General features: G+C 42.9%; 2 protein-coding genes across 2 annotated transcripts in view; one reads left to right on the plus strand and one right to left on the minus strand.

Annotated features, from left to right (window-relative positions):
• Positions 1-6,973, plus strand: part of LOC137380217 (monocarboxylate transporter 5-like) — a 60,299-nt gene extending 53,326 nt beyond the window's left edge. The window contains exon 9 of the mRNA XM_068052032.1: positions 886-6,973. Coding sequence (XP_067908133.1) covers positions 886-1,055 — 170 coding nt within the window. The 3' untranslated portion in view covers positions 1,056-6,973. The remainder of the gene's footprint in view (positions 1-885) is intronic.
• A 3,973-nt stretch (positions 6,974-10,946) lies between these two features.
• slc38a3a (solute carrier family 38 member 3a) overlaps positions 10,947-26,975 on the minus strand; it is a 144,482-nt gene continuing 128,453 nt past the window's right edge. The window contains exons 15-16 of the mRNA XM_068052033.1: positions 23,067-23,170; positions 10,947-15,523 (exon numbers count right to left, since the gene is read on the minus strand). Of these exons, the coding sequence (XP_067908134.1) occupies positions 15,419-15,523; positions 23,067-23,170 (209 nt within the window). The 3' untranslated portion in view covers positions 10,947-15,418. The remainder of the gene's footprint in view (positions 15,524-23,066; positions 23,171-26,975) is intronic.

Genomic DNA, 26,975 nt, shown 5'->3' on the forward strand with positions numbered 1-26,975 from the left:
AACATTCATGCTTGGGCTGATAAATGGCAAGTAACATTCGCGCCAACAGAAATGCCAGGAAATGAAATGCCATCTCCAACAAGAAAGAATCTTACCATCTCCCCTTGACATTCAACAGCATTACCATCGCTTAATCCCCCACTAGCAACATCCTGGGGGTTACCATTGACCTGAAACTTAACTGGACCAGCCATATAGATACCCGTGACTTCAAGACCAGGTCAGAGACTGGTAATTCTGCGACGAGTAACTCACCTCCTGACTCCTCAAAGCCTGTCCACCACCTACAAGGCACAAGTCATGAGTGTGATGGAATATTTTCCACTTGCCTGAATAAGCGCAGCTCCAACAACACTGAAGAAGTTTGACATCATCCAAAGCAAAGCAGCCCACTTGATCGGCATCCCATCCATGACCTTAAACATTCACTTCCTCCAGCACTGGCACACAGTTGCAGCAGGGTGTGCCATTTACAAGATGCACTGCAACAACTTGCCAGGCTCTTTTGACAGCACCTTACAAACCTGCAACCTCCACTACCTCGAAGGACAAGGGCAGCAGATACATGGGAACACCATCACCTGCAAGTTCTCCTCCAAGTTACCATCCTGACTTGGAAATACATCGTTGTTTCTTCACTGTTGCTGGGTTAAAATCTGGAACTCCCTGCCTGTCAGTGTACCTATCCCACATGGACTGCTGCAGTTCAGGAATGTGGCTCACCGCCACCTTCTCAAGGGCAATTAGGGATGGACAACCAATGCTGGCCTGGCCAGCAATGCTTACATTCCATGAAAGAATTTTTTTTTAAACTGCATGATACACTGCAGTGTTGCTCACTAATTAATATAGCATCTGTTCCTTTTTATCCTTCCTTCTGTATAGTGCCTTGGAAAAATTTTTCTACATTAAAGCTGCTATACAAAGGTAAGTGGTTATTGATTGGACTCTTGTCCTTTCCCTGTCTGTGTTATGACTTGATCTGCTGTACACTTGTACTTGTCCTGGCCTGGTTGTTATCCTGCTCTGCTTTCCATTTTCTCTCTCTCATCTAAATGGTTGAAAAAGTAAGGTTTGAAATTCAATTGAAGCTGTATGTAATCCGGACATTGTTTAATTATGTTTCTTCAGAAAATGCCTATCTTTGTTAGTCTTCATCAAATGGTCTCTTTTGTTTAATTATATGCCCTCAAAGACCTTCCATGCTGTTTTAAATAGTTTGGGAGATGAAGGTATTTTTCTGATAACTAAGTTGTTCAGATCAGACTAGTGGGACAGGCTAGGTCATAAAGTATTGAGAGAGAGTCCACCTGAGGACAGAGGTGTTCAAAAGGCCCACGAGGATATGCGGGCTTTGTGGGGGAAAGCGAACAGAGTGATTCAAGCCTTGGATTGGTTCATTTGTGATTTTCTTTTGTTGGAATTGTAAACTTTTGCATTTATTTATTATGATATACATTTTAGTTTTGGGGATACAAAGTTTATGAAGAACAGTCACGGTGTCCATGTCTAGGGGAAAAAAATTTTTTTTTGCTCATATATAACCAGGTAAAACATGATTGTAGAGATAGATAACAAAAATAGAAGATATCCAATTAGAAAGGATAATACATACAGACACTTGATAAACTGACAGAGATTCCTAATTGTGGTGTGAACAATTAGACACACTATACACAACAGGGAATTTTATCATAAATTATAAAATGTTAATTGTACTGCCACTGATGGTTTTCTAACTTGCATAGTCTAGTTGATAGAAATATTGAAGTCACCATTTTTCCAGATGTTGTATTTGGCTTGAGCAGTTTGCTTAACTATTTGTACCCTGGTACATTTTCAGCAAACGCACAATTAACAGGCTCAAATCATTGTTAGATAATAAGCAGCAGGCAGTCAGTGGGAATGGTACATCTGAATTCTGTTTTACAATATGTTCACTTTTTTTTCCAGCAAGCCCTCAGCTTTACTACTTCAACAAAAATACTGAGTTGCTTGGTGCAGTGATTTTGAATCCAATTTGAATATAGCCTTGGATACGTTGATAGGAATCTGTCCTCTACAGGATGCTGTTGCTGCTTTAGAACCCTTTCATAGAGTCTGGTCTTCAGTCTGGTGTGTGCTCATTTTCTGTCAGATATAGCAGCATGGACTCTGGACATCAATATGGGTGATGTCTCGCATTGATGTGGTAGATTCCTGCCATTGTATGGTAGCTCTCCAGCCATGCATCTCTTTGACAATTGGTCAGGGCTAGAAAAAGCTTTTTTTTTAAAGAGGAAAATCTCTCCAGTTTTCCCCCAGTCTCCCTGGCCATATGCCAGGTGACCTACTGTCAGGCCCATCTGTCCTCCAAGCCACGGCAGTAAAACTTAGCTTTTTTGCAGCATTGATTTAAAATTAGAAATTTTTCTCTTAGATGATGCTATATACTAATAATGAAACTGGTGTCCATGTTTATAGCTCTTAATGCATATACCTCAGGATTTCCATTTGTCCTGAATATTCCTTTTCAAGGTTAATTAAAGTGTCTGATCAGCAGAGTAGGCTGGCAGTGTAACAAGCACTAATGTGCATGAGAGGGAGAGATAATATTTGAAAGCTCATTAACCGCTGACCTCCCTTGATATGCATGGCTTCCTGCACAGTGAATTCCAAATTTCGGTTGGACCATTGGCACTTGTACAGTGCCTTTTAATGACCTCAGGATGTTCCAAAGCATTTTACAACCAAAAACACAGTCGCTAGTATACACTCACCATAAACAGCAATATAATAATGACCAGATAATCTGTTGTAGTGATGTCAGTTGAGGTAAATAATGTCGGTAAATATTGGCCAGGACCTCTGCGGGAATTCCCTTGCTCTTCAAAAGGGTGCCCTGGGATCTTTTACGTCCATGTGAGAAAGCAGACTGTTTAATGCCTCATCCAAAAGACAGCACCTTCGACAGTGCAGCACTCCCTCAGTGCTTCACTGGAGTGTCAGTCTAAATGTTGCACTCAAGTCTCTGGAGTGGGACTTGAACCCACAACCTTCTGTCTCAGGTGCAAGTATTACCAACTGAGCCACAGCTTTTTTTTTATTCGTTCAGGGGATGTGGATGTTGCTGACTAGACCAGCATTTGTTGCCCATCTCTAATTTCCATTGAGAAGGTGGTGGTGGGCTGCCTTCTTGAACTGCTGCGGTCCTTGGGGTGTTGGTACACCAACAGTGCTGTTAGGAGAGGAGTTCCAGGATTTTGACCCAGCAACAGTGAAGGAACAGTGATATAGTTCCAAGTCAGGATGGTGTTTAGCTTGGAGGGGATCTTACAGGTGGTGTTCCCATGCATCTGCTGCCCTTGTCCTTTGAGTTGGTAGAGGTCGCGGGCTTGGAAGGTGCTGTCGAAGGAGCCTTGGTGAGTTGCTACAGTGCATCTTGTAGATCATACACACTGCTGCCACTGTGCGTCTGTGGTGGAGGGACTGAATGTTGAAGGTGGTGGATGGGGTGCCAATCAAGTGGACTGCTTTGTCCTGGATGGTGTTGAGCTTCTTGAGTGTTGTTGGAGCTGCACTCGTCCAGGCAAGTGGAGAGTATCCCATAACACTCCTGACTTGTGCCTTGTAGATGGTGGACAGGCATTGAAGAGTCAGGTGGTGAGTGACTCGCTGCAGAATTCCCAGCCTCTGACCTGCTCTTGTAGGCAGGGTATTTATGTGGCTGGTCCAGTTCAATTTCTGGTCAATGGTAGCCCCTAGGATGTTGATACGGGAATTCAACGATGGTAATGCCATTGAATGTCAAGGGAGATGGTTAGATTCTCTCTTGTTTGAGATGGCCATTGCCTGGCACTTGTGTGGCACGAATGTTACTTGCTACTTCTGGCCCAAGCCTGCATGTTGTCCAGGTCTTGCTGCATATGGACATGGGTTGCTTCAGTATCTGAGGAGTTGCGAATGGTGCTGAACATTATGCAATCATCAGCAAACATCCCAACTTCTGACCTTATGATTGAAGGAAGGTCATTGATGAAGCAGCTGAAGATGGTTGGGCCTAGGACACTACCCTGAGGAACTCCTGCAGTGATGTACTGGGACTGAGATGATTGACATCCAATAACCACATCATCTTCCTTTCTGCTAGGTATGACTCCACCCAGCAGAGAGCTTTCCCCCGATTCCCATTGACTCCAGTTTTGCTAGTGATCCTTGCTGCCATACTCGGTCAAGTGCTGCCTTGATGGCAAGGGCAGTCACTCTCACCTCACCTCTGCAGTTTAGCTCTTTTGTCAATGTTTGGACCAAGTCTGTGATGAGGTCAGGAACTGAGTGGTCCTGATGGAAGCCTAACTGAGTGTCAGTGAACAGGTTATTGTGAGCAAATGCCGCTTGATAGCAATGTCGACGACCTCTTCCATCACTTTAATGATGATTGAGTAGACTGATAGGGTGGTAATTGGCTGGGTTGGATTTGTCCTGCTTTTAGTGCACAGGACATACCTGGGCAATTTTCCACATTGCCGGGTAGATGTCACTGTTGTAGCTGTACTGCAACAGCTTGGCTCGGGGTGCGCCTAGTTCTGGAGCACAGGCCTTCAGTACTATTGCCGGAATATTGTCAGTATGTTCTAACCTTTGCAGTATCTGGTGCCTTTAGTCGTTTCTTGATATCACATGGAGTGAATTGGATTGGCTGACGACTGGCACTGTGATGCTGGGGACTTCAGGAGGAGGCTGAGATGAATCACCCACTCGGCACTTCTGGCTGAAGATGGATGCAAATACTTCAGCCTTGTCTTTTGCACTGATGTGCTGTGCTCCCCCATCGTTGAGGATGGGGATATTTGTGGAGCCTCCTCCTCCTGTCAGTTGTTTAATTTTCCTCCACCATTATGTTGATGTTGGAAGAAGAATGAGAGAAAATGAGTAACAAGCATTGATTTAAATAAACAAAGTGTGCTTGTCTTGGTTATTCTGGTTCCCATTCTGTCTTGCTCCATTGTTATGAAGCACTCTAAGTGAATAATGAATCAAACAATCAGATTGTTGTTAATTTATCTGTGCCAAGCAATGTCTGGGAAATTCAGCACCATTCTTTCCCAGTACTGAGCTCTCAGGGGAACAGGCCTATGCCTGGCAGTACGGATCATGAAAGTTTTGCCATCATACTTATTTTTAGTGGAAATTTATTCATAAAATAACTTTCATTATTTTAAAGAGAACATTGCATATTTATAATATTTCTTTAGCTAAAAAACCTGCGAAGAGATTGTGATTTCTGTTCAAAGGTGCTCGGCATAGACACTTCGAATGAAAAAGCTGTATCATTATCACTGAAGTCTGCTGTAATAATATTGGTGTATCTGTCCAGTTACATGTTTGTTACTATCAAGCCTAACATCTCACCTCCTTGGACTGTCAATCTGACTGTCACTGGCTGCGTCTTTCTTGCAGATTGCTAAAATCAGTATATCTCACCTGCAGGGCTGAAATCTAAGAAAGAAAGGAATTTGATTTAAAAGCTTTGGATGAACTTCAGACAGTTCTGATAACAAAAGCATTATCATGGTCATATTCGGAGACCTCCTGCAGTATTGAATTTAACAGCAATTTTCTCATTAAATTGGCAGTAATCCTTAAGGCTTTAGATAGCTCCCTACACCTTCCCACCCCAGCCTTCAAACTTAGGCTATTAATTCAAGGTTTTATTTTCCCCTCGAGGCCTTGCCTACTCATGACATTCTTTAAATGCGATCTTGGGGTATTAAAGCTGCAGTCAGCTCCATACTCCAAGCACTGAGGTTCTGTGAATGGCAGTGGGCAGGCATATTTACACCAGGATAGATTGGCAGAGTCGATCCATCCACAAAACCAATGTTGTCGCTCCACCCCCAGGGTAGTGCAGTGGTTATATTACTGGCCTAGTAACCGAGGCCTGAGCTAATAACGTAGCAACTTGAATTCAAATCCCATGGCAGTGCTGGGATTTAAATTTAATTAAATAAAAATCTTGAATGAAAAGTTGCCATCAATAATGGTGACTAAAAAAACTCTGAATTGTTACAAAAACCCATCTGGTTTAGTGATGCCCTTTTTGGAAGGATATCTGCAGTCCTGACCTGATCTGGTCTATATGTGACTCCAGACCCACAGCCATGTGGTTGTCCTTTAACTGCCAGTCAGTTGTTTCAAACTTGCTACAAAAAATTATAATCTTCACAGACTGTAGTTGTTCAAGGTGGGGGAGCTCACCACCTCCTCAAGGGCAATTAGGGATGGGCAATAAATTCTGGCCTTGCCAGTGACAGCCACATCCTGTGAATGAATATTAAAAAAATGCGTAAAATGCTGTTGTGAGGGATGACAGTTTTACATGCTTGACCTAGCAGCCTGACCAAGAGAACACTCCTTTCAGCTGCAGGAGGGAAAGGGTGGGGGGTGGGGGGGGTAGGGGAGGAGGAGAAATGGTTTCACGCCAGACCAACCTCAAAGATCTAGCAAAGGTATGACAGAAAACCCCTTGAACTTCCCTTGTTCCACGGGCAGGTTTTTCACAGACTGTTGCGTGAGGTTCAAAGGCAGGTTGAAGGCACATCACACTGAGCCTTTGAAAACATTTCTCTTCAAAATGCACTGAAGAAATTATGGGCTGGATTTTACATTGGGCGGATGGGAGCTGGCCACCGACGTAAAAGTCGGTGGCAAACCTGCTTCCGCCTCGCATGGGGATCCATCCCACATTTTATGGGTCCCCAGGCTTTAATTGTTCCGAGGCGGGACTCCCTCAAGGGGGGAGGAAGTCCCGCCTCATTGAGCTGTCGGCCAATCAGTGGGCTGGCAGCTCTTATTCCCTGCAGTGCCACCGGGAGCGGTGATCACTGATGGCACTGCAGCCCAGCCGAGGACATGGAGCCAGGAGTCCAGGTATGTTTGGGTTGCCTCGCCGGGGGTAATCCGTCAGGCCCCGGCGAAGGCAAGGGTGGTCGTTTGGGGGGAATGGGGGGTGTCTTGGGTGGCTGGGGAAGCGGGGTAGGGGAGGAGTCAGGGCCCACCCTCGGGGCGCGGACCAGGCGGTCTTTCCCGGCTCCAGGACACCCTCGTAAAATCTGCATGGAGGCGGCGAAGGCCCTTAAGTGGCCGTTAATTGGCAACTTGATTGGCCTGGGATGGGTGGCGCGTTGTTGCCTTCCCCCTCCCCGCCCTGCATAAAGTGGAGCGGAGGCGGGAGTGGGTCGGGAGGTGCTCCTGGAGCCTCCCGCTCCATTTTACGCCACCCACCTGCATTCCCTCGCCCCACCCCCCCACCCCCCCCCCCGGCCACCATCTGGCTCGTTGGGTGGCGTAAAATTCCGGCCTGTGTGTTAGGTATTTTAAATATTGCAATATTTTTGCATTAGTTTTTAAAGACTTTTGTAAATAATGTTCCATGGTAATTTTTTGGTCATATATTAAAGCAAGTATTTATTGAAAAGAAATATTGAGGAAATGTCTCTCAGTCATTTGCAATGGTATTTAAGTTTTACTTATAGCAGTTGGGACCCGTATTTCTGCCATTTTAGTAGTTACTAAAAGTTAATAAGTTGATTTATTAAGGAAAAGTTAATAAAATATCATGTTCCTAGCTCTCTAGGAGGCCAAACGCACCGCATCACACAGAATATAAGAACAGTTAGGGAAAAGGAAAGGGCAATTGGCTTAGACGGTGTGTCTCTCCAGTACCTGAACTCCCTTCGCCCAGCATTTGCTGCAGTTTGAATGCCCTAGTGTCTCTGGGGAATAGTATTGACTTTGTAGCAGAAGACGAGCGACAGTGAATCGGCTGTCCCTTTCGCATCTTTCCTGATTTTTGTTTCCATTAACTTTATGATTGTATTATTTCAGTTTTGATGACAGCAATAATTACTAATAAATAAATAAATGATGGTCTTTCTCTTTTAACTTTAAACTGCTTTACAGTCCTTTGGTTAGGCAAATGTTACCAGCAGAGGGTGCTCACAATCTATTAGAAAGGGCATGCAAAGCCAAAGGCAAATGTATAAAACTTCTGGATTTCAATCAAAGCAGTTAAGATTGAAAACTGAAAATGCTGGAAATACTCAGCAGATCTGGCAGCATCTGTGGAGAGAGAAACAGAGTTAACGGTTCAGAATGGAACAGCAGTTGGGCCTCCCTTTACCACAGAAGATTTTTCAACTAAATTAGTGACTGGGTGTCTGACTCCCAGGTCTCTGCTGATGTTGGGAGGTTCAAAATTCCTCTGGTTGTTATGTGCAGTAACATCATGACTGTATCTGTGAACATTTCCTGTTTAGTATTTCCAGCTAGAAATTTACACTAAACTTATATAAATCCATGCTTAGGCTTCAGCTGGTGTATTGTGTCTGGGCACTATACGTTCAGAAGGATGTCAATGCCTTGGGGTTGTTGCCGAGGGGATTTATGAGAATGATACCAGGGATGAAGAACATCAGTTATGTGGAAAGGGAAGTGAAGTTGGGATTGTTCTTCTAAAAGCAGAGAAGGCCCAGGGGAGATTTAATAGAAGTGTTCAAAAATTATGAGGGATTTTGATAGAATTAAAAAAAAAGAAATGGTTTACAGTGGCAGGTGGAGTGGTAAACAGGTTTAAGATCATTGGCAAAAGAACCAGAGGAAAGATGTGAATTTTTTTACACAGTGAGTTGTTACGATCTATAATGCGCTGCCTGAAAGGGTGGTGGAAGCAGATTCAATAGTAACTTTAAAAAAGGAAATTGCATAAATACGTGGATAGGAAAGGTTTGCAGGGCTATAGGGAAAAAAGCTGGAGGAATGTGACTAATTGGATAGCTCTTACAAGGAGCCAGCACAGGCTTAAAGGGCTGCATGGCCTCCTTCTATGCTGTTAAGATTCAATGATTCTAATAAATGTGCTGTTTTTGTTGACCAAAGGAATTCGTAACCCGAGATGTCCCAAACGCAACAGTTCCAGTACCTGAGACTTGCAGCTCACTTACTGCATAAACAACAAATCTCCAATTTCTCTCTGCTTTCCCTACTTATTAATGAACATTGTTGCACTCTTGTTATTGCTGTTTGATAACCATCGCTACAAGGTGCTTCAAAGTGGCTGAGAGAGACTCAGCCTCTTTGTTCTCTCATTAAAAACAGTTTCTCAAGGTGCAGTTGGATTGAGTTTGTACCATGTTGTACCTGGTTAGGGAGAGTCACTCTTTTCAATTTAAAACGTTTAATCGGGTAATTGGGTTAGTCCAAATGATTTGATTGGATAATTTATAGATTTGGATGTATGGTCAAATTACAAGATTTTCACATATGTCGGCATTGTTATAGAATAACATAGGATAATAGAAATTGAGTTATTCCCAAGGGAATCAATGCTTTAATAATTTATCCAGAAAGGAATTTTCAGTTGCTGGGTTGTACATTGCAGAATATTCACCTCCAATAGCTTCACAGCACCAGTAGACTGAAATATGTTTCACAAGAATGTTAATTTGAGGAAACCTAACTGTTGAGAAAATTAATGGCACGAGATCATTGACAACAATAAGCTGTGTTTATATAAGAAAAAAGACTTTCATTTCTGTAGCATCTTCCACAATGCCAGGGCATTCCAAAATATTTTACAGCTAAGTACTTTTGAAGTGTATTCACTGTTTTAAAGTTGTCATCATGCTATCTCCCATTCATGCTGAACATTTGGTCAGCAGCAAGACAAAAAAAATTATATAAAAACAAGTTGTTGTGGCTATTTACAAATGTTAATTGAAATGGTTGAAAACAACAACTATTAATTGGTAATTGTGGCGACAGACAGGCAGGTAGGCTGAATGTCCATAATCATTGCTTTGCTGATTTCAGGCCTGTACTGGACTAAAGTGTCCTGTCTCTACAGGTAAAAAGGAAAAAGAGAGGAGGGTTCTTCGTGCTTTACTGTTACATATTGCTTAGACAGCTCAAAGAGTAAGTCACTGACACACTTATTGCCTAGTTCCAAAGAGGATTGGCAAGTTTGGAAACAGGTCACCTTGCCTGATTCTTTTACTGGGTCTGCTGTGTGTGATGCCATGAAAACTTTGAGAGGTGAAGTAGGGAGTTAAAAAATGTACAGACCTAGACATAGTCCTTCGGCAGGGGCAGTCAAAGCTTTTCTATGATGGAAGTTAATTTAATTGTCTATTTTTAATTCGAAGGTTAGCAATTCTACTGTGAGCAATATCTAACTTAGGAATACAGCTTTTCTTAATAATTGCCAATGTGCCTAAGGAAAAAAAAACTCTTTTCCAAAGCTTTGGCTGAATCAACGTTCAACAGACATTTTGTGCAGACAGAAGCCATGATTGCACTTGTCAGTGTGGAGAGCCTCGGCTACAGATCCAGCACAGTTTACAATGCATTCCATCGTGCCCTGTGGAACTGAATTATATTTTAGGAGACCGAGGAGATTTTATCTCCCTGCTTCTACAGAGTGTTTATTATTTTCCGCCACTGCACCAAATGCTGTCAAAGCAACGGAATGAGTCCAAAAAAAAACCCACAAAAGGGTTACAAACAGGGGCCAGTTTGAATGAAGAGTCATATTTAAAACATTCTTTTTCTTTTAAATGGATTTCTAAAGGTTTCCGTTTGACATTTTCAGCGTTGAGAGGTTTTTCTTTTTACCTATACCATAAATGTTGGGATATTGGGGAGTACAAACCCCTTCCGTGTATAGGCATCAAGGTGGTAATCATCTGCTTTCTTCTGTATATGATTTTTCCAACCATTAATTAGCGATACAAAGTTAGTAAATTGATCCCAATAGTACACTTAAGTCGGGATATTCCTTGGGATTCTTATGTTTGGTCCTTTGTAACTTTAGCGGGAGATCAGCATAAGCTCCAGACGCAGTGCTAAAAGTTAGTTTCTGGACAGGTTGGTTTGTTTCAGTCAATTAAGACAACTCCCTTTGACATGTATCAGATTTAAAATTGTTTAATATTTATGGTTTTTTTTATTTATATACGATACAGATCCACTCAACACCGACAGTTACAGAACGCCCAGGTCTCAAAAAACACAATTAACCAAAGCTCAAGACTTAAGGAGATGATAAAATACATGTTAGAAGACTTTTCCTTCTCCACCTTCTACCACAAAATAGTAACCTTTTTATGAAACACATAAATCAACATTATCCCATCAGTGTGGCAAAAAGTCAAGGAAGTAATTTTTAAAAATAAACTACTTTTTGTTCTAGCATACGGTAACAAATCAACACACAAGCCACTTTTACCAAATTCCCATCCTCTTTGCCCTTCCCAGTTCAGAACAAAAACAACAGACGATTAATCTCTCATATTAATGCACGATTACCAAACGCAACAACTGGTGTATCAGTCATAATTTCCATTCCCAAAAATTGGGATTCTGATGTTGTATCAACGGACTAACACTGTCTCTATGATCCTCTAGCAAGAGCTATTTCTCCTCAATGTCCATTTTGACTTCACCAGCTGGAAAACCTCTTTGCAGCTCCTGGTCCCTCAGAGTAGCAGCTGTGCACTGTCATGCTGAAATCCCAACAGGAGGGATGTAAGTTGAAGATTCAAATAAAAATATGGACGGTTACAGCCCCAAGCACAATAATGAGGTGACCACTGAGTAACTGAGAGTCTCTGGCTCCATGAGGGAACAGAATGAAAGGATCTCCAGCTCAAAAGGGAAGCCAATTGGAGGAATGGTGTGAGGAAAACAGAGAGCAGGGTAGTGACCACTAGAGGCTCCCTTGGCTCAAAGCAGGTCATTAAAAAATTTTTTTTTGATGAACTTGAGCCAGAGGCAATAAATCAAAAATAGAACGAGAAGCTGGTTGGCAGGATAGAGAACAGTTACAGGTGCAAATAATCAAATTTAGTATTGGAGACTAAACCAACACACTGGACAGCAAGTGGTGGAGGGAGTGATGCACTGAAGGATTAGAGACTGACAGCATGGAGGAAGAAGTATACTTTAAGGATTGCAACTAACTGAGACCCTAAACAGCAGAGGGTGGAAGAATAACAGGAATAACTTAGATTTGTATAGTTCCTTGCACAAGCTCATGATCTTATACAACCTCAAGAGCTTTACAGCCAATTAAGTATGTTTGACGTGTAGTGATTGTTGTAATCTAAGAAACGCAACAGCCAATTTGCACATGGCAAGGTTCCACAAACAGCAATGTGATAATGACCAGATAATCTTTTTTTATTAGTGATGCTAGCTGAGCAATAAGTATTGACCAGGAAAACTTCCCTGCTCCTCTTCAAAATAGTGACCTAGGATTTTTCTACATCCACCCAACAGGGCAGTTGGGACTTTATATAATGTCTCATCCAAAAGACAGCACCTCCGACAGTGCAGTACACCCTCAATAATGCACTGAGTTGTTAGCCTAGATTACGTGACAGTGAGACTTTAATCCACAACCTTCTGACTCAGAGGTAGGAGTATTACCCACTGAAGTAAGGCTAAATATACTTATGGACTAGAGCCTGACTAACACATAAGAGGAAAAAGCAACATGCTTAAGAATCAAGACTAACAAACAGCAGAAGTGGAGGGAGTGATGATTGACTGATTGAGCAACGGGTAGAGGGATAGAAGGGCTGGCACACTGAAGAAAAGGAGACAAATGCCCTGACACATCGCAGGATTAAAGAATGAGGGCTCGACACCCTGGTGGATCAGAAACAGAGGACCTAAGGCATATTTGCAAGCAAATGAGTTGGATCTCTTGTGTGCCATCCAAAAGCTGAACAAGGTTGAGGTGAGATGGATAAGTTGAACATGCCAGTCTTGACCCCATCATATATGTTAGTTTCCCCCCAACTGTACATTCAAAAAGATTTAGCATTACAGTTTACAGGGTAATGCACAGGATTAATTTAGCAAACAGTCAACTACAAAAACATACAGAGGTTTTTTCACACACTCAGGTACAGCTCTATAAGGCTTTTCCACAGCTACACAAAGTAAAATATTAAAAATCTTTAATCCTTATTTTCTATTAAATTAATATTTAATTACACATTTAATAAAATATAAATATTGTGTAATAGAATCTGACAAATGAGCTTCATTTCTAAACATGACTAATGCAATCTAACAAAAATAAATCTATGAAGCTTCAGAGCAAAGGTTACTGGAGATTTCCACTAGCTATCAATATTGCATAGGACGATGAGTCAAAAATAAAATCCAACCTTTATTTAACCATTATTGACATTATTGTCATAAAATAATTTATATTCTTTGCCCCCAGAGTTATTATTTTATACAAATGCTGGGATGTTTCCAAACCAGCACACAAGATCTATACTGATTGACATTTTGCTGCAATGTACACCCACTGTGTTAAAAGTTCACAGCTAAGTTCCCTGTGAAGAATGATTCATTTTATTTACTCATTATAACACAGACATTGGACTAAATCATTAAAAGTATTAGAGGATGACTTTTTTGCTTCTGTGTTTTCATTTAAAAAAAATTTTGTTTAATAAAAAGAAATAATTTGTATAAATCTATTTTTACTTTGTTACAGTAATTGTTTAATCCCTCCTCTACCATCTCTATATCCTACTCCACCATTGGGAAGGCGCAATGGGTAGGCCCACCTTCCAAATGGGTAGGTCTGCCTACCTGATGGACTGGCCCACCAGCGCTATCAGTGGCACACAGGGTAAGGAACGTATTTGCTCTGCTCATTGTTTTTTTTTAGCAGATTACTGCCTTCATAGTGGCAGTAATACGTAGTGACTGCAGGAAATCAGCCTCCCCCTTTTCTCCTCCATCTTGTTTGCCAATTAAATGGATCTAAAGAGGCTTGATCTTTCTTTTCTATCCCAGTATCTTTCCTCTTCTGGGTACTGCACCGGATATATATCAGTAATTCATTGTTTAGGGGATGTGTTAGGGTAGCAAGAAAGACATGGGTGAGACGATCTGCATTTCATCCTGAGTCACTCAGCTTGAGAAATGGTACAAACAGTTCAAGTGTATGCTGCGCAACTAGCTCACCTTTGCAGGAGTAGTCTTAAGGATCCCAACTCTGGTTTCCCAACCCAGTGCACAGTGCGGCAGCAAACTTCACCAGGTTAGGTTACGGGCAAGTTTTACAAATTGCGTAAAGCAGCCTCACAGACTCGGAAACCGCGTGTCTGCTGGCTAGGAAACGTCTCCTATTGTCAGAACGGCTCATGGAAAAGAGCCCTTTTGTTTTCCAAACTTTACCGTGACATTGTTACGACTGAACGTTCCACAAGCACTGCTGAGCTCGGAATTTCAGTGAGATAAAGGCTAAAAGATATGATTTTAATCAGGACCATTTTCATATCAAAGAACAACCTGCCCACCACTGTGTATTCCGCGCGAGCAGAATCTATGTGTTCCATTCATCTGGTAAACATCCATCTCTGAATCATTAAAAAAAATGCTTAACATGTGACATGTTAAGGTTCAATTTGATAGGTAATGTCAGTCCTCTCACAGATCACCCAAGAGGCCATCCTTCATATGCGAGTGGCAAGCTATTTAACCACGGAGCCATAACAGTTGAGTTTGAGCATAACTTGATTCAGCATCGACAACATTCACTCTCCAAGCAGATGTTCTGGATAGTGGCAGCCCGGCTGATTTTTGTTCCCCTCACTAACCTAGGAAACCCTCTTCCCACAATCTGGCTGAGACCAGCTCACTCAGCACAGGCAGAGCCCAGCACCGGGGAACTTCCAGGCATGTATTGCTCGTGATTACACCGCACAATGCATTTACCTACCGAGACAGCAAAGTTTTTTTTAAAATTAAATAATCAGGCATTGAAACTGCTGCCATCTACAATGAAAAGTGCACACAGCATTTAGTAGGGCGATTGAAAGTGGGAACAGTGAATGGCAGTTTTAAAAATCTTATTTTGTTTTTTTTTAATGCTCCTAACCATCTTGAAAAATGCTTCTGTATAGTGTTTAATTGTGTCAAAAGATCACAATGTAAAATATATATTATAGAAACAAAACTTAGACTCCAGTATACCCAAGGTGCTAAATTCAGGCCCCAGGCTACCATACCTGGGCCCTTACACTATACTAGGTCAGTTATTTCACAGCCTATAATACTGACAATGCCACCTCTGTCCTAGCTCTATACAAAATAACTTAGAAATGTTGCAGTTTTATAAAATCTCATGCAACGTATTTGCATCAATTCATTACTATACAGTTACATGGTATAAAAATTGCTGGTGTGCAAAACTATATATATGTACAGTACTAGCAGTGTGTGTTTCATTACAGAGGGGTCAGGGTGGGCATTGGGTTTGTCGGCAGTTTTCTACAGCGATTATCTTGCTTGTTGAGGGTGAGGGTGTGCAAAGGGGGGCACTTGGCTCTCTGTGGATGAGGCACTCTGTTGTCTAGTGGCCTCCATTTATGTTGCCGCCTCCTGTGGCCCAGTCCCTGATGATGAAGCTCAGGCTCATGATCATGAAGCTAAAGCCCAGGCCCGCAAAACAAACAGCCTGTAAAATAAGAAAGAAATGATAAACATAGGAAGAAAGGGTTAAGCTCTCGAACTACTATGAGGCCTGCAGGAAACTGATGTGTGTAAAGGGTGGGAAAGCTGTCAGTTGGGTAAGGAACTTGGGCATATACCAGTGCATCTCCTTCAATCCAACACTACCAGCACAGACTAGTTAAGCCAAATGGCTTCTTTCTGTGCTATATATTCTATGTCCGAGTTGTCCAACATAAGACCCGCAGACCAGGATCCGGCCTGCCAAAGATTTCCATCTGGCCCACTGGTGTAAACTGTACCCGGGGCCATTCCGCATCTTTGCCAGGGCTCCATGAGAAATTTCCCATTGTCTTCTTCTTGCAGACCGGCCTTTTTAAAAACATCGCTCTGTCAATTTCACACCTGACTGAAGCAGGAACATGCTTCCCAACTTTGACAGATTTGGGGTTTTCTGACTCTTTTTAAAAGCTCATTGGAAAATCCCGAATCTGTCCAATGTTGGGAAGTGCGTTCCTGCTCCAGCAGCTGTCAGCTGTGAAACTCAGTGCGATGTTTTCAAACAAACCGACCAACCACAAAGCTGCTGTGCTGAGCGCTCCCACTCCCTGCAACTGTCAGAGAGAGAGAGGGGGGAAGAGAGAGAGGGAGGGGGTCAGAGAGAGAGAGGGGGAAACCAGAGAGGGAAAACAGAGAGAGAGGGGGGAACAGAGTCAAGAGAGGGGGGGGGGGGGGGGAACGGGACAAAGAAAGAAGGGACAGAGAGAGAGAGAGAGAGGGAGGACAGAGAGGGGAAACAGAGAGAGGGGAGGACAGAGAGAGAGGGGGGAACAGAGCAAGAGAGAGGGGGGAAACAAAGAAGGGGACAGAGAGAGAGTGGGAGGACACAAAGGGGGGAGAGTGGGGAACACAGAGAGTGAGGACGACACGGGGGAGGGGGGAAACAACTGAGGGGGATACACAGGGAGAGAGAGAGGGACAGAGAGAGAGCTCAAGATCACTTCTGACAGATGGAAATCTATCCAGAATACTCTGCATCACTACATCAAGTATGCGGGCAGAGATCGACTACTTATGCAAGGAAAAATAATGCCAGGTATGTCACTAAATCAGTTTTCAACATAGTGAGGAGGAAGTAAATCAATAAATTAGATGTCTCATTTAAAGCTTCTTCACAAAAATGCACATTTGTTGTTGTTTTTATTAATAAGATAATAAGCACAGAAAGATGCCATTCGCTCCATCGTGACTATGCTGGCTCTTTGAAAGAACTACCAATTAATCTCACTCCCCTGCTCTTTCCCTATAGCTCTACACATTTTTCCTTTTTAAGTAGATATCCAATGCCCTTTTGAAAGCTGCTACTGAATCTGCTTCCACCAACCCTTTCAGGCAGTGAATTCCAGATCATAACAAATTGCTGTGTCAAAATCAGTTCTCCTCATCTACTCGCCCAGCCTTTTGGCCAATTGTTTTAAATGTGTGTTCTTTGGTTACTGACTCTTCTGCCAGTGGAAACAGTTTCTCCCTTTCTACTCTATCAAAACCCCTCATCGTTTTCAACAACTGTAATATGGGGCTGCCCTTCAGCTAAGGATTACCCTTGATGCAGCACCTTTGGATTTAACACACCATTTTGCCCAAAATGTATCAACCAAGTTTCACCAATATAGTTAGACATTACAAGAAGGTTTTTCCTCCTTAGTACACTGACTCTTTGGTGTAACCTGGGAGGATGCAGGCTGAAAATCAGGCAAGGTGCTATTCTGCTGGCATCTAGCCGATTTACCAGCAGTTCCAGGGTTGGACATTGAATATGTCTCCACCCCTCCCAAATATGGGCAGACTTAATCAAGGTGTTGGGATCATATTCCTGCCAGTTCCGGCGTAGCAACGCTGGATAGAAGTAACATGCCATGTTATCGATAGCTTGTATCATTTAGGACTAGCAGAAAACTGGTTAAATTCGCTAACGACTATTGTGAACACAAGTTTGGGGCCAAAGAATCTTTTCTTGCCCTGCTCAACTATTGCATTTGTCCAAGTTCTGCAGCAGCCCTTTAAACCCCCTACTCCTCCTTCCCACCTCTGAGGTAGGCCTTCCTACACAGTCAGAAAACTCCCTGGGAGCTCACCAAATGTAATTAAAATAGGATGACCCCGGGAAATTCAATGGGTTCAGTGGCACATTCATTGGCACTGGCTGGCAACAAATACAGTTACCAAAGAGGAAAATCTCACCCTACACATCTTACCAACCTCACAGACACCCAACGATTGACAGACTGACAGTCCATGTCTGTGAGATGATATAGCTGTTGCCAGTCGCATATGCACAAAGTAACATCGACAATCCAGATAAGTGAGACACTTTAATAGTGAACTATTTCAGTCCTCTGATGAAGACTGGAGAAACAAACATCACATGGCAAAAAAAAAATTAAAACAGTAAAATACACATGAGCAGAATAACACAATAGTCTCATTATCAGGACCTCCCTAGTAACTAAACTCCATCCACATCTGCCATGCAACTATCTCTTGGTGTAAATCCCAAAAGGTAATATTGTTCAAATGTACATTTTGAAATCAGCCCTTCTAATGACAGCCATATTCTGTGTCAGTACAATGTGTGCTTACATTTCCGTTCCTCAGTCGCTGCCAGGTGAGATGAAGGACAGCGGAATCAAAAAGGTTGGCTCCTTGTTTGAGGGCATGTATCTGTGTTGGATTGCACAGTTGCTCCAATAAATAAGCTGCGTTCTGTTCATACTGCCCTTTCGCTTTGACTTGAACAGTGTACAGAAAACAACAAACATTTACTCTGTCCTAAGAGTGGCGTCTGACAGTCGCCCAGTCATTCCAGCAGATGTGGCTTGTCACTGCATCTAGGCTTTGAGTCCATTTGTAAACATGTTTTCCCTCCAACTGCCGCTGACCAAAATCCAATAAATTTGTCCTTAAACTGTATCTCTCTGCCTGGTTGAATATGAGCCTATCTGGTGTTGTTACTACTTCCTGGGAATGGCTGTAGCCTACATTGCACTACACACTGCCTAAACAGCATAACATCATAACATAAAGCACTGCACAGGAGACGTAAGACTCACAGACATTACATATTGCAGTTAAAAGTCGGTAGATCACCTGCTTTCAGGGATAGGCACCGACATGTGGCACAACAGACATTTGACAAAATTATTGACTCAGCCATGGACATGGGGGCAATTAATCTGTATATAAAGTGTACAGCCAATCTAATGCCATCAAAACACAGTCCTATTTAAAACACATTTCTCCTTATAAATAAAGTAACTAAGCACACAAACATCAATGGAGCGCAGCACAACTGTAGCAAGCTAGCAAGCAAGCAAAACAGTATGCAATGCCAATCCGAATTACTTTTTTTGACAGAATCGAGATAGCTACACCATGTCACAGGGTGGTAGATGGACCTTATCAGAATCTGTGGATTCGAATTGACTCAGGAGCGCAAATTCATGCAATGAACCATAAAACTCAAGGAAAAGATTGTTATTGTGGTTCTTGAGGTAAGGCAGTAGAAAAATCAACAAAGGAGGACAGACCATTCCTAAAACTGCTGTTGTCACAAGACAATTTAACCCATGGTCAATGTTTGTGCAACTTCCATCTGCTTGTAATATGTGTCTGAAGACAGAGCAGTCAGGAAAAGGGCAGTGATTTCCAAATCAGGAAAATTTTATAGGATGGAGCAGATCGTACTTCAGAAGAGACATGTAAAACAGAAAAGCAAAGTGGGACAGGAGGGGGCTGAGAGATTAACAATAGGTAGCCAAGACTAATTTATTCATCTTGACAGGGTGCTAAACTAGGTCCTGGATTCTAAAATACAGAAACAACAGAATCTATCATGGACAAAATGTCATTTGCTCACCAAAGCTACTGACAAAATTAGATAAACACAATTACAAATAAAGAGCGCCCTCCAGTTCCACCAATAAAGCGATTCCCTTAAATTCACTATACCTACATCTCAGTCTATCACTGTGGAATCCTATTCAGCTCTGACAAGATAATTACGAACAAAAGGTTTTTCTGCAAAAGGTTGAGCGGTTGTTACTGTATGCATTATTCAATTACAAAATGTTTAGTCACTATCTGTAAGATTGTACTTCAGCCTAACCAATTTGTGTCCAAGCCAAATCTCTTACCTGTTAGCAAAGGTGCACTTATAACGTAATGTAAATTATACAATACAGACAACTTTCAAATGACATTGGCCACTCAGGTTATCTGCCCTCAAACTGGATAGTAAATGATGCACATTGCAGTTACTGATCTTTGATATACCTGTAAAACCTGTCCTTTAAACCAATTCACAGCAAAAAAGAAATCAGTTAATGACTGTTTCTAACATGGTCATTGAAATATCATAAGTTATTACTATGTCTTCCCTGACAGTTTTAAAAACTGCAAATGCAGCATGGATTTGGTAAGGGAATTGTAGACAGTTCATCATAGATTAAGGTTTATTAATGCTATCCATTATATTGTATTTACTAACTATTAGCTATGGGTCAGCAGCATCCTGTTTTCACCAATGTCACTCAGCCCCAATACACTGTACTCTTATCTGCATGAGGAACATACAGTGCTGACTTATGGAGACTCCTTGGATTTTCTTGCCTGTTTTCCTCTTAATACAAGTTCTGGAACAACGTGATTTCAAATGGATAGCAGCGGAATTGTGACATTTTTATAGCAATAAAAGTCCAGTAACTTTCAACATGTCACTGAGCTTGTGTCCCAAGTGAAAGTAATGCATTCCAGAGAGTAGAAATCGAGATATTTCCAAAGTGACTTTTGCTATTTTAAAATGAGATTGCATAACATAAGCCTTGAAACTTTTGTTTTCAAATAACCTAGCTGATAACTTATTTTAAAACACAAGGGTTAAGGCTTGAATCAGGGGTGTCCAACCTTTTATGTGGGGGGGCCACATTACAATTTTTGTCTTACATAGGGGGGGCGGTGAGACAATTTCAGAAAGAAAAAGACATAATATTACTATTAATCAAAGCAACAACCAATGTGCATTTTTGTGAAGAAGCTTTAAATGAGAAGACTTACTTATTGACTTACTTCCTCGTCACTATGTTGGACACTGATATAGTGAGATACCTGGCATTTTTTTGTTTGCACAAGTAGTCAATGTCTGCACACACTAGCGTAATGATGTGGAGTATTCCGGATAGACGTTCAACTGTCAGGAGTGATCTTGATTGCTCTCTCTCCCTCCTTGCTCTCTATGTCTATCCATCTCTCTCTTCTGTCTCTCTCCCCTCCCTCTCTGTGTCCTCTTCTCTGTGTTCCCACCCCCCCCCATGTTGCTCCCTCCCCTCTCTGTGTTGCTTCCTCCCCTTGTGTCATCCCTCTGTGCTTCTTTCCCCAACGTCACTTCCCCCTTGTCATCCCCCCCTCTCTGTGTGGTCCCTGTGCTCTCTCTCCCCCTCCCTCTCTCTCTCTCTCTCACTGTCCCCCACCTCTCTCTCTGTCCCCATCTCTCTGCCCCCTCTCTCTCTACCACTCTGTCTCTCTATACCACCCACCCACTCTGTCTCTCTCCCCCACCCCCACGACTCTCTCTGTACTACCCTGACTCTCTTTCTCTCCCTCCCCTTTGTCTCTCTCCCACTCTCTCTCTCTTTTCTCCCCTCTCCCACTCTCTCTCTGTCCCCCCCACTCTCACTCTCACCCCCACTCTCTGTAACTCAGCCCCCCTACTTTCTCTCAGTACCTCTCCCCACCACCCCCATTCTCTCTCTTTCTCCCCCCACTCTCTCTCTCCCCCTACTCTCTCTCTCCCCCTTCCCTTCTCACTTTCTCTTTGACCGTTGCTGAAAGTTGGAATAGTGCTTTAGAACTTCAGACAGTTTCGTGGTTTTCCATTGGACTTTTTAAAAAAGAAAATCGGAACCCACCGGAAAACTAAAAATCTGTCCGAAGTTTCAAAGTGCTGTTCTGCTTCAGCACCTGTCAGCTATGAAACTGACACTTGCGATTTTTTTTCAAAAGCCAGTCTGAAGAAGCCAATGGGGAAGTTCTCATACGTGAAATTACTAGTCACGGACTCCAAAATTGTTTACCACACACACTGGTGTCAGCATACGGACACATTGCCGACCCCTGGAAGAATTATATGTGTATCAGTGTTAGATCTGTGGTACCAAGTGTAAGACAGCAGTTCACTCATGTCTGATTAGTAAAGCTGGTCTATTTTACAGTGCCAATTCCTGTTCACAGGCAATATGGATATTGTTTGCCTACATAACAGAGACTGCAGTTCAGTATTATTCTGGTGTGAAGCGCTGCAGGTCATTTTGAGGATATCCTGGGCAGGATTTTCCCTGTGAGCTTCAGGGTCAAATGGGGGTCAGAAGCCCGCACTATGTCGCTCACCTTTGATTTTCCCTGAATTGGCCAATTAATGGCCAGAGGGTGGGCTTGCCATCCAACTAAGGATGGGTGGGGGGAGGGGGGGGGGCGGCATTCGAAATTGGAGGGCCAATAGGAGGCTCTCCAGCTTGCAAGCAGCAGCAGGATGCTGTGACAGGTAAGTAGAAAAGGCTCCCAAAATGGAGGCACCCTCTCTCCAACTTTTTTAAATGTAAAAGAAAAAATTGATCTAGCCATTGTTGTTGGGGGTGACGGGGGAAGCCCCTTCACAGGGCGGCCTGCAGCTGCAGCTGAACCCAGGCAGGGAGGGGTGTCCTCTTAGCCTGCCTAGAGTGCTAGTCCACCCAGTCTGCTGCCTGCAGGGACCTGCAGGCCGATTGGAAAATCCCAGTCGGCCTCTGATAATTGGTCTCAAGTGGCCATTAACAGGGTCAACTGGCTATCTGCAGCTTACGGGCAGGTAGCCCTGCCAGCCCCCAATCCGGCCTTTGGGGAAATGGCCGGGAGCAGGATGGAGCCAGTGAACCGGCACAGTGGACAGTGCTATTTTTAGCACTCGCCCACCTCCGTGCCCGCCCTTGGCGGGGCCTAAAAACTCAGACCCCTAAACTACTATCTAACTGCAAGTTTGTTCTTCCTTATGAAACAGACAAAGGGCACAGCTTACTTAAATCTGGTAGTGTGTGGATTTCTGTCTATCTCATGCCAACATGTGTAGGATCTATTGATTAAAAATTTCAAAGAACCTACAAGGCGTATCTTCCACCTTCTCCTGTTCGGCGTTGCAGTGCCACCATTTTGCGAGTCCCCGGTAGTATTGGGCTCCCTCTGCGTGCTGGCCACCCTTCACTATTAATGAATCCCAGTCTAGGGAAATGGGTCAGAGTCATGACAATGGCCGCCTGAACTGACCTCCAGCAGTGAAACACCCTGAGGAAAATTCAGCCCTAACTGCACAATATCAACCAAGCTTCTGGTGTCTATCATATCAGTAAATTCTTGGAAAAAAAAGTCCAGAAGATTAGTTTAACATGATGATTGTTGTTTAACAAGTAATGCTGTGGAACTGATTATTCCATACAGAATAGCTTCTGCATCTTTGGGAAACGTACCAGGATTTTTGGAAGTGACTTCATTGGCTCTTCTTCCTTTGGCATTATCCGTATGTAGAACACAGCCGGGAAGATGAAAATTAAACATGGGGCAGAGGTAGCACCTGAACAAAGAGAAAAGAAACCAATGGTTATTAATATCCAGACTGGCCTTTTAACACACAAGCATTTTAGAATTAATACAAATTATACTTTTTCTCAAACACATTTCTTCTTCAAAAATTTATATTTTTTGTTGTTTTTTTCTCTACAAGTGTTCCACAGGGTGGCACAGTGGTTAGCACTGCAGCCTCACAGCTCCAGCGACCCAGGTTTGGTTCTGGGTACTGCCTGTGTGGAGTTTGCAAGCTCTCCCTGTGACCGCGTGATTTCCCTCCAGGTACTCTGGTTTCCTCCCACATGTCAAAGACTTGCAGGTTGATAGGTAAATTGGCCATTGTAAAAATTGCCCCTCATGTAGGTAGGTGGTAGGAGAATTGAGGGAGGGTGGGGATGTGATAGGGAAAATGGGATCAATATAGGATTGGTATAAATGGGTGGTTGATGGTCAGTGCGGACTCGGTGGGCCAAAGGGCCTGTTTCGGTGCTGTATGGCTCTAAAGAAAGTGTCAACTCTGGGGAATGAGATGCTTGGCCACTTCCTGCCCCTTTGTGTTAGCGCCAATTACCCCCAGTTCAGGTGAAGCTCAAATTCAATGCTGAGTAAATCTCTCCCTCTCTCTGCCAAATAGTCAATCTCCATGTTGAACCATTGGAGGGGCAACACAGTTGACCCCAGTCCTGTTCTTGCCTTACTTTCCTTCGACAGCACCTTCCAAACCTGCAACCTCTATCACCTAGAAGGACTAGGGCAGCAGACACATGGGAACACCACCACCTGCAAGTTCCCCTCCAGGTCACACACCATCCTGACTTGAAGCTATATTACTGTTTCTTCACTGTCACTGGGTCAAAATCCTGGAACTCTCTCCCCAACAGCGCTGCAGGTGTATCTTCACCAGATGGACTGCAACAGTTCAAGAAGGCAACTCACCACCTTCACAAGGGCAATTAGGGATGGGCAACAAATGTGATGCTCAAAAACAAAAGTGATGCTCTCAACTTGTGCACAAATAAAAAGAAAACATGCATTTTCCAGTTTGGCTCAATGGATATCAGTGAGAGTAAGAATCCTGGCTAAATTTCTCCCCTCTGGTGACTAGTTGTTACTTCCTTACTACCTCCTGAGCTGAGAGTAGTATAGACCATGAGTCTGGGACCTTATGGTCTGTGTTGCACAGTACCACACTAGGTGGCTCACTTGCCCACATCATTTGGGACCTTATATATGGATCAAACATCTCCTATCATATTGCGACAGGCATGGGACCTAGAATGCTGCTTCTGTTAGTTACCATAGTCCCAATGCAGCCTTAACCAGACAGCAGTCCACCCATCACTGTAAACTGGCAAATTTACTGAAGCAATACAGCATACAATTGATTCAAGATTAAATTATTCCATATCGTACTGATAACAAAAGATAGAAGCCTCACAGAAATGATGGGCTGAATTTTATCTACCCTCTCGGGATGGGCAGGGAGGTGGGGGGGCCCCATAAAATGGCGAGGGAAAGTGGGGGGGGAGGGGTGGGGGGACAACAAAAAGTCAGCCCTATCACTCCCGTGTAGCATCTTTCTTACACACATAGTGTTTCTCCAGAGGAGTTAGAACAACCTAGTTATTTCCTATGCCTTGTCACGAACATATGAATTAGGAGCAGGAGTAGGCCACTCGGCCCCTCGAGCCTGCTCCACCATTCAACAAGCTCATGGCTGATCTGATTGTAACCTCAACTCCACATTCCCGCCTACCCCCGATAACATTTCATCTTCTCTCTTATCAAGAATCTATCTACCTCTGTCTTAAAAATATTTAAAGACTTTGCTTCCACTGCCTTTTGAGGAAGAGAATTCCAAAGACTCACAACCCTCTGACAGAAAAAATTTCTCTTCATCTCTGTCTTAAATGGGCGACCCCTTTTTTTAAATAGTGACCCCTAGTTCTAGATTCTCCCACAAGAGGAAACATCCTTTCCACATCCACCTTTTCAAGACCCCTCAGGATCTTATATGTTCCAATCAAGTCGCCTCTTATTCTCCTAAACTCCAGCGGATACAAGCCTAGCCCATTCCAGGTATTAGTCTAGTAAGCCTTCTCTGAACCCCCTTCCAACATATTTACATCCTTCCTTAAATAAGGAGACCAACACTGTACACAGTACTCCAGATGTGGCCTCGCCAATGCCCCGTGTAACGAAAGCATAACCTCCCTACTTTTGTATTCAATTCTCCTCGCAATAAATGATAACATTCTATTAGCTCTCCTAATTACTTGCTGTACCTGCATACTAACCTTTTGCAATTCATGTACTTGGACACCCAGATCCCTCAGAGCTCTGCAATCTCTCACCATGCAGATAATATGCTTCTTTTTTATTCTTCCTGCCAAAGTGGACAATTCCACATTTTCCCACATTATACTCCATTTGCCAGATCTTTGCCCACTCACTTAACTTATCTATATCCCTTTGTAGCCTCCTATGTCCTCTTCACAACTTACTTTCCTACCTATTTTTGTGTTATCAGCAAATTTAGCAACCATACCTTTGGTCCCTTGAGCACCTGTAGATATTATAAAAGCATGGTTTCAGGGTTAGCTAGGTGTCTGATGTGTATGGAATTGAGTCACTATAATTAAAATTCTTCAAGTTACACAGTTTCCATTTGCCCAATACAGTGTGCAAACTGTCTCCCTGCAGGGACATCTCTAACTTTCCCAAGTGCAGAGAATTTTGGTGCAGCTGGGCAGCGCCCAGGCTTTGAGATCAGCACCCAGGCCCAAGTGACATTTCTGACTCATGCTCTAAGTTTCAGACAGAAGGACAGGCATTCAAGTAGCCAATTTTACAGGTAATTGGAGGTTCCTTTTAATGCTATGTTATAAATATTTTTCTAGCTCTGCACTGACCTGAGTGAGGGATAAAAATGGTGGCTGAAAATAGTGTGGAGGAATGGTTTGAGTAATTTGATTAGTTCGTTTTGTGGTATTAGCATTTATGTAAATGGAAATCTTGAAGAAAACAGAGATTTGGTTGCTCAGTTTTCTGTAGACAACCCTTCAGTCATTGGTTCTTTTTTGCTCCTATACATTTGCATACTGGATAGATCAAATAACTGCTTATAGTTAACTGTTACCAATCCAATCTCTTTGCTTTGCTGAGATCTGACACCCGAGTGTGTGGTGCACTATGAGGCCATACATTCAGATGCAACATCTTCGAAAGCTGTGACAGGATAAGCATACATGAGATGCAAGAGTTCAACGATGTAGATGGATTTTTGGGTTTGCACACAGCTAACGTTATCCATTGAGATTATGAACCACAAAAGGCAAGATTTAAAGAAATGAAACTTCACAAAGCATTATTAGACTGAAGTGCTTCAAAATGAACAGGAATAGTTGAGAGGCATCACAAACAGGACAGTCCGTCACCACACAAAACAATCCATCACCATACAAGACAGTCCATCATTACAAAGGACAATCCATCATCACACAGGACAATCCATCAACACACAAGACAATCCATCACCACCCAAGACAATCCATCAAGACACAAGACAATCCATCACCACACAAGACAATCGATAATCACACAAGACAATCCATCACCATAAAGGACAATGCATCTCCATAAAGGACAATCCATCACCATAGAGGACAATCCATCACCACACAGGACAATCCATCACCACACAGGACAATCCATCAACACACAAGACAATCCATCACCACCCAAGACAATCCATCAAGACACAAGACAATCCATCACCACACAAGACAATCCATCGCCACACAAGACAATCC

This window comes from Heterodontus francisci, chromosome 19 (genome assembly GCF_036365525.1).
Source record: "Heterodontus francisci isolate sHetFra1 chromosome 19, sHetFra1.hap1, whole genome shotgun sequence".
NCBI classification, from domain to species: Eukaryota; Metazoa; Chordata; class Chondrichthyes; order Heterodontiformes; family Heterodontidae; genus Heterodontus; species Heterodontus francisci.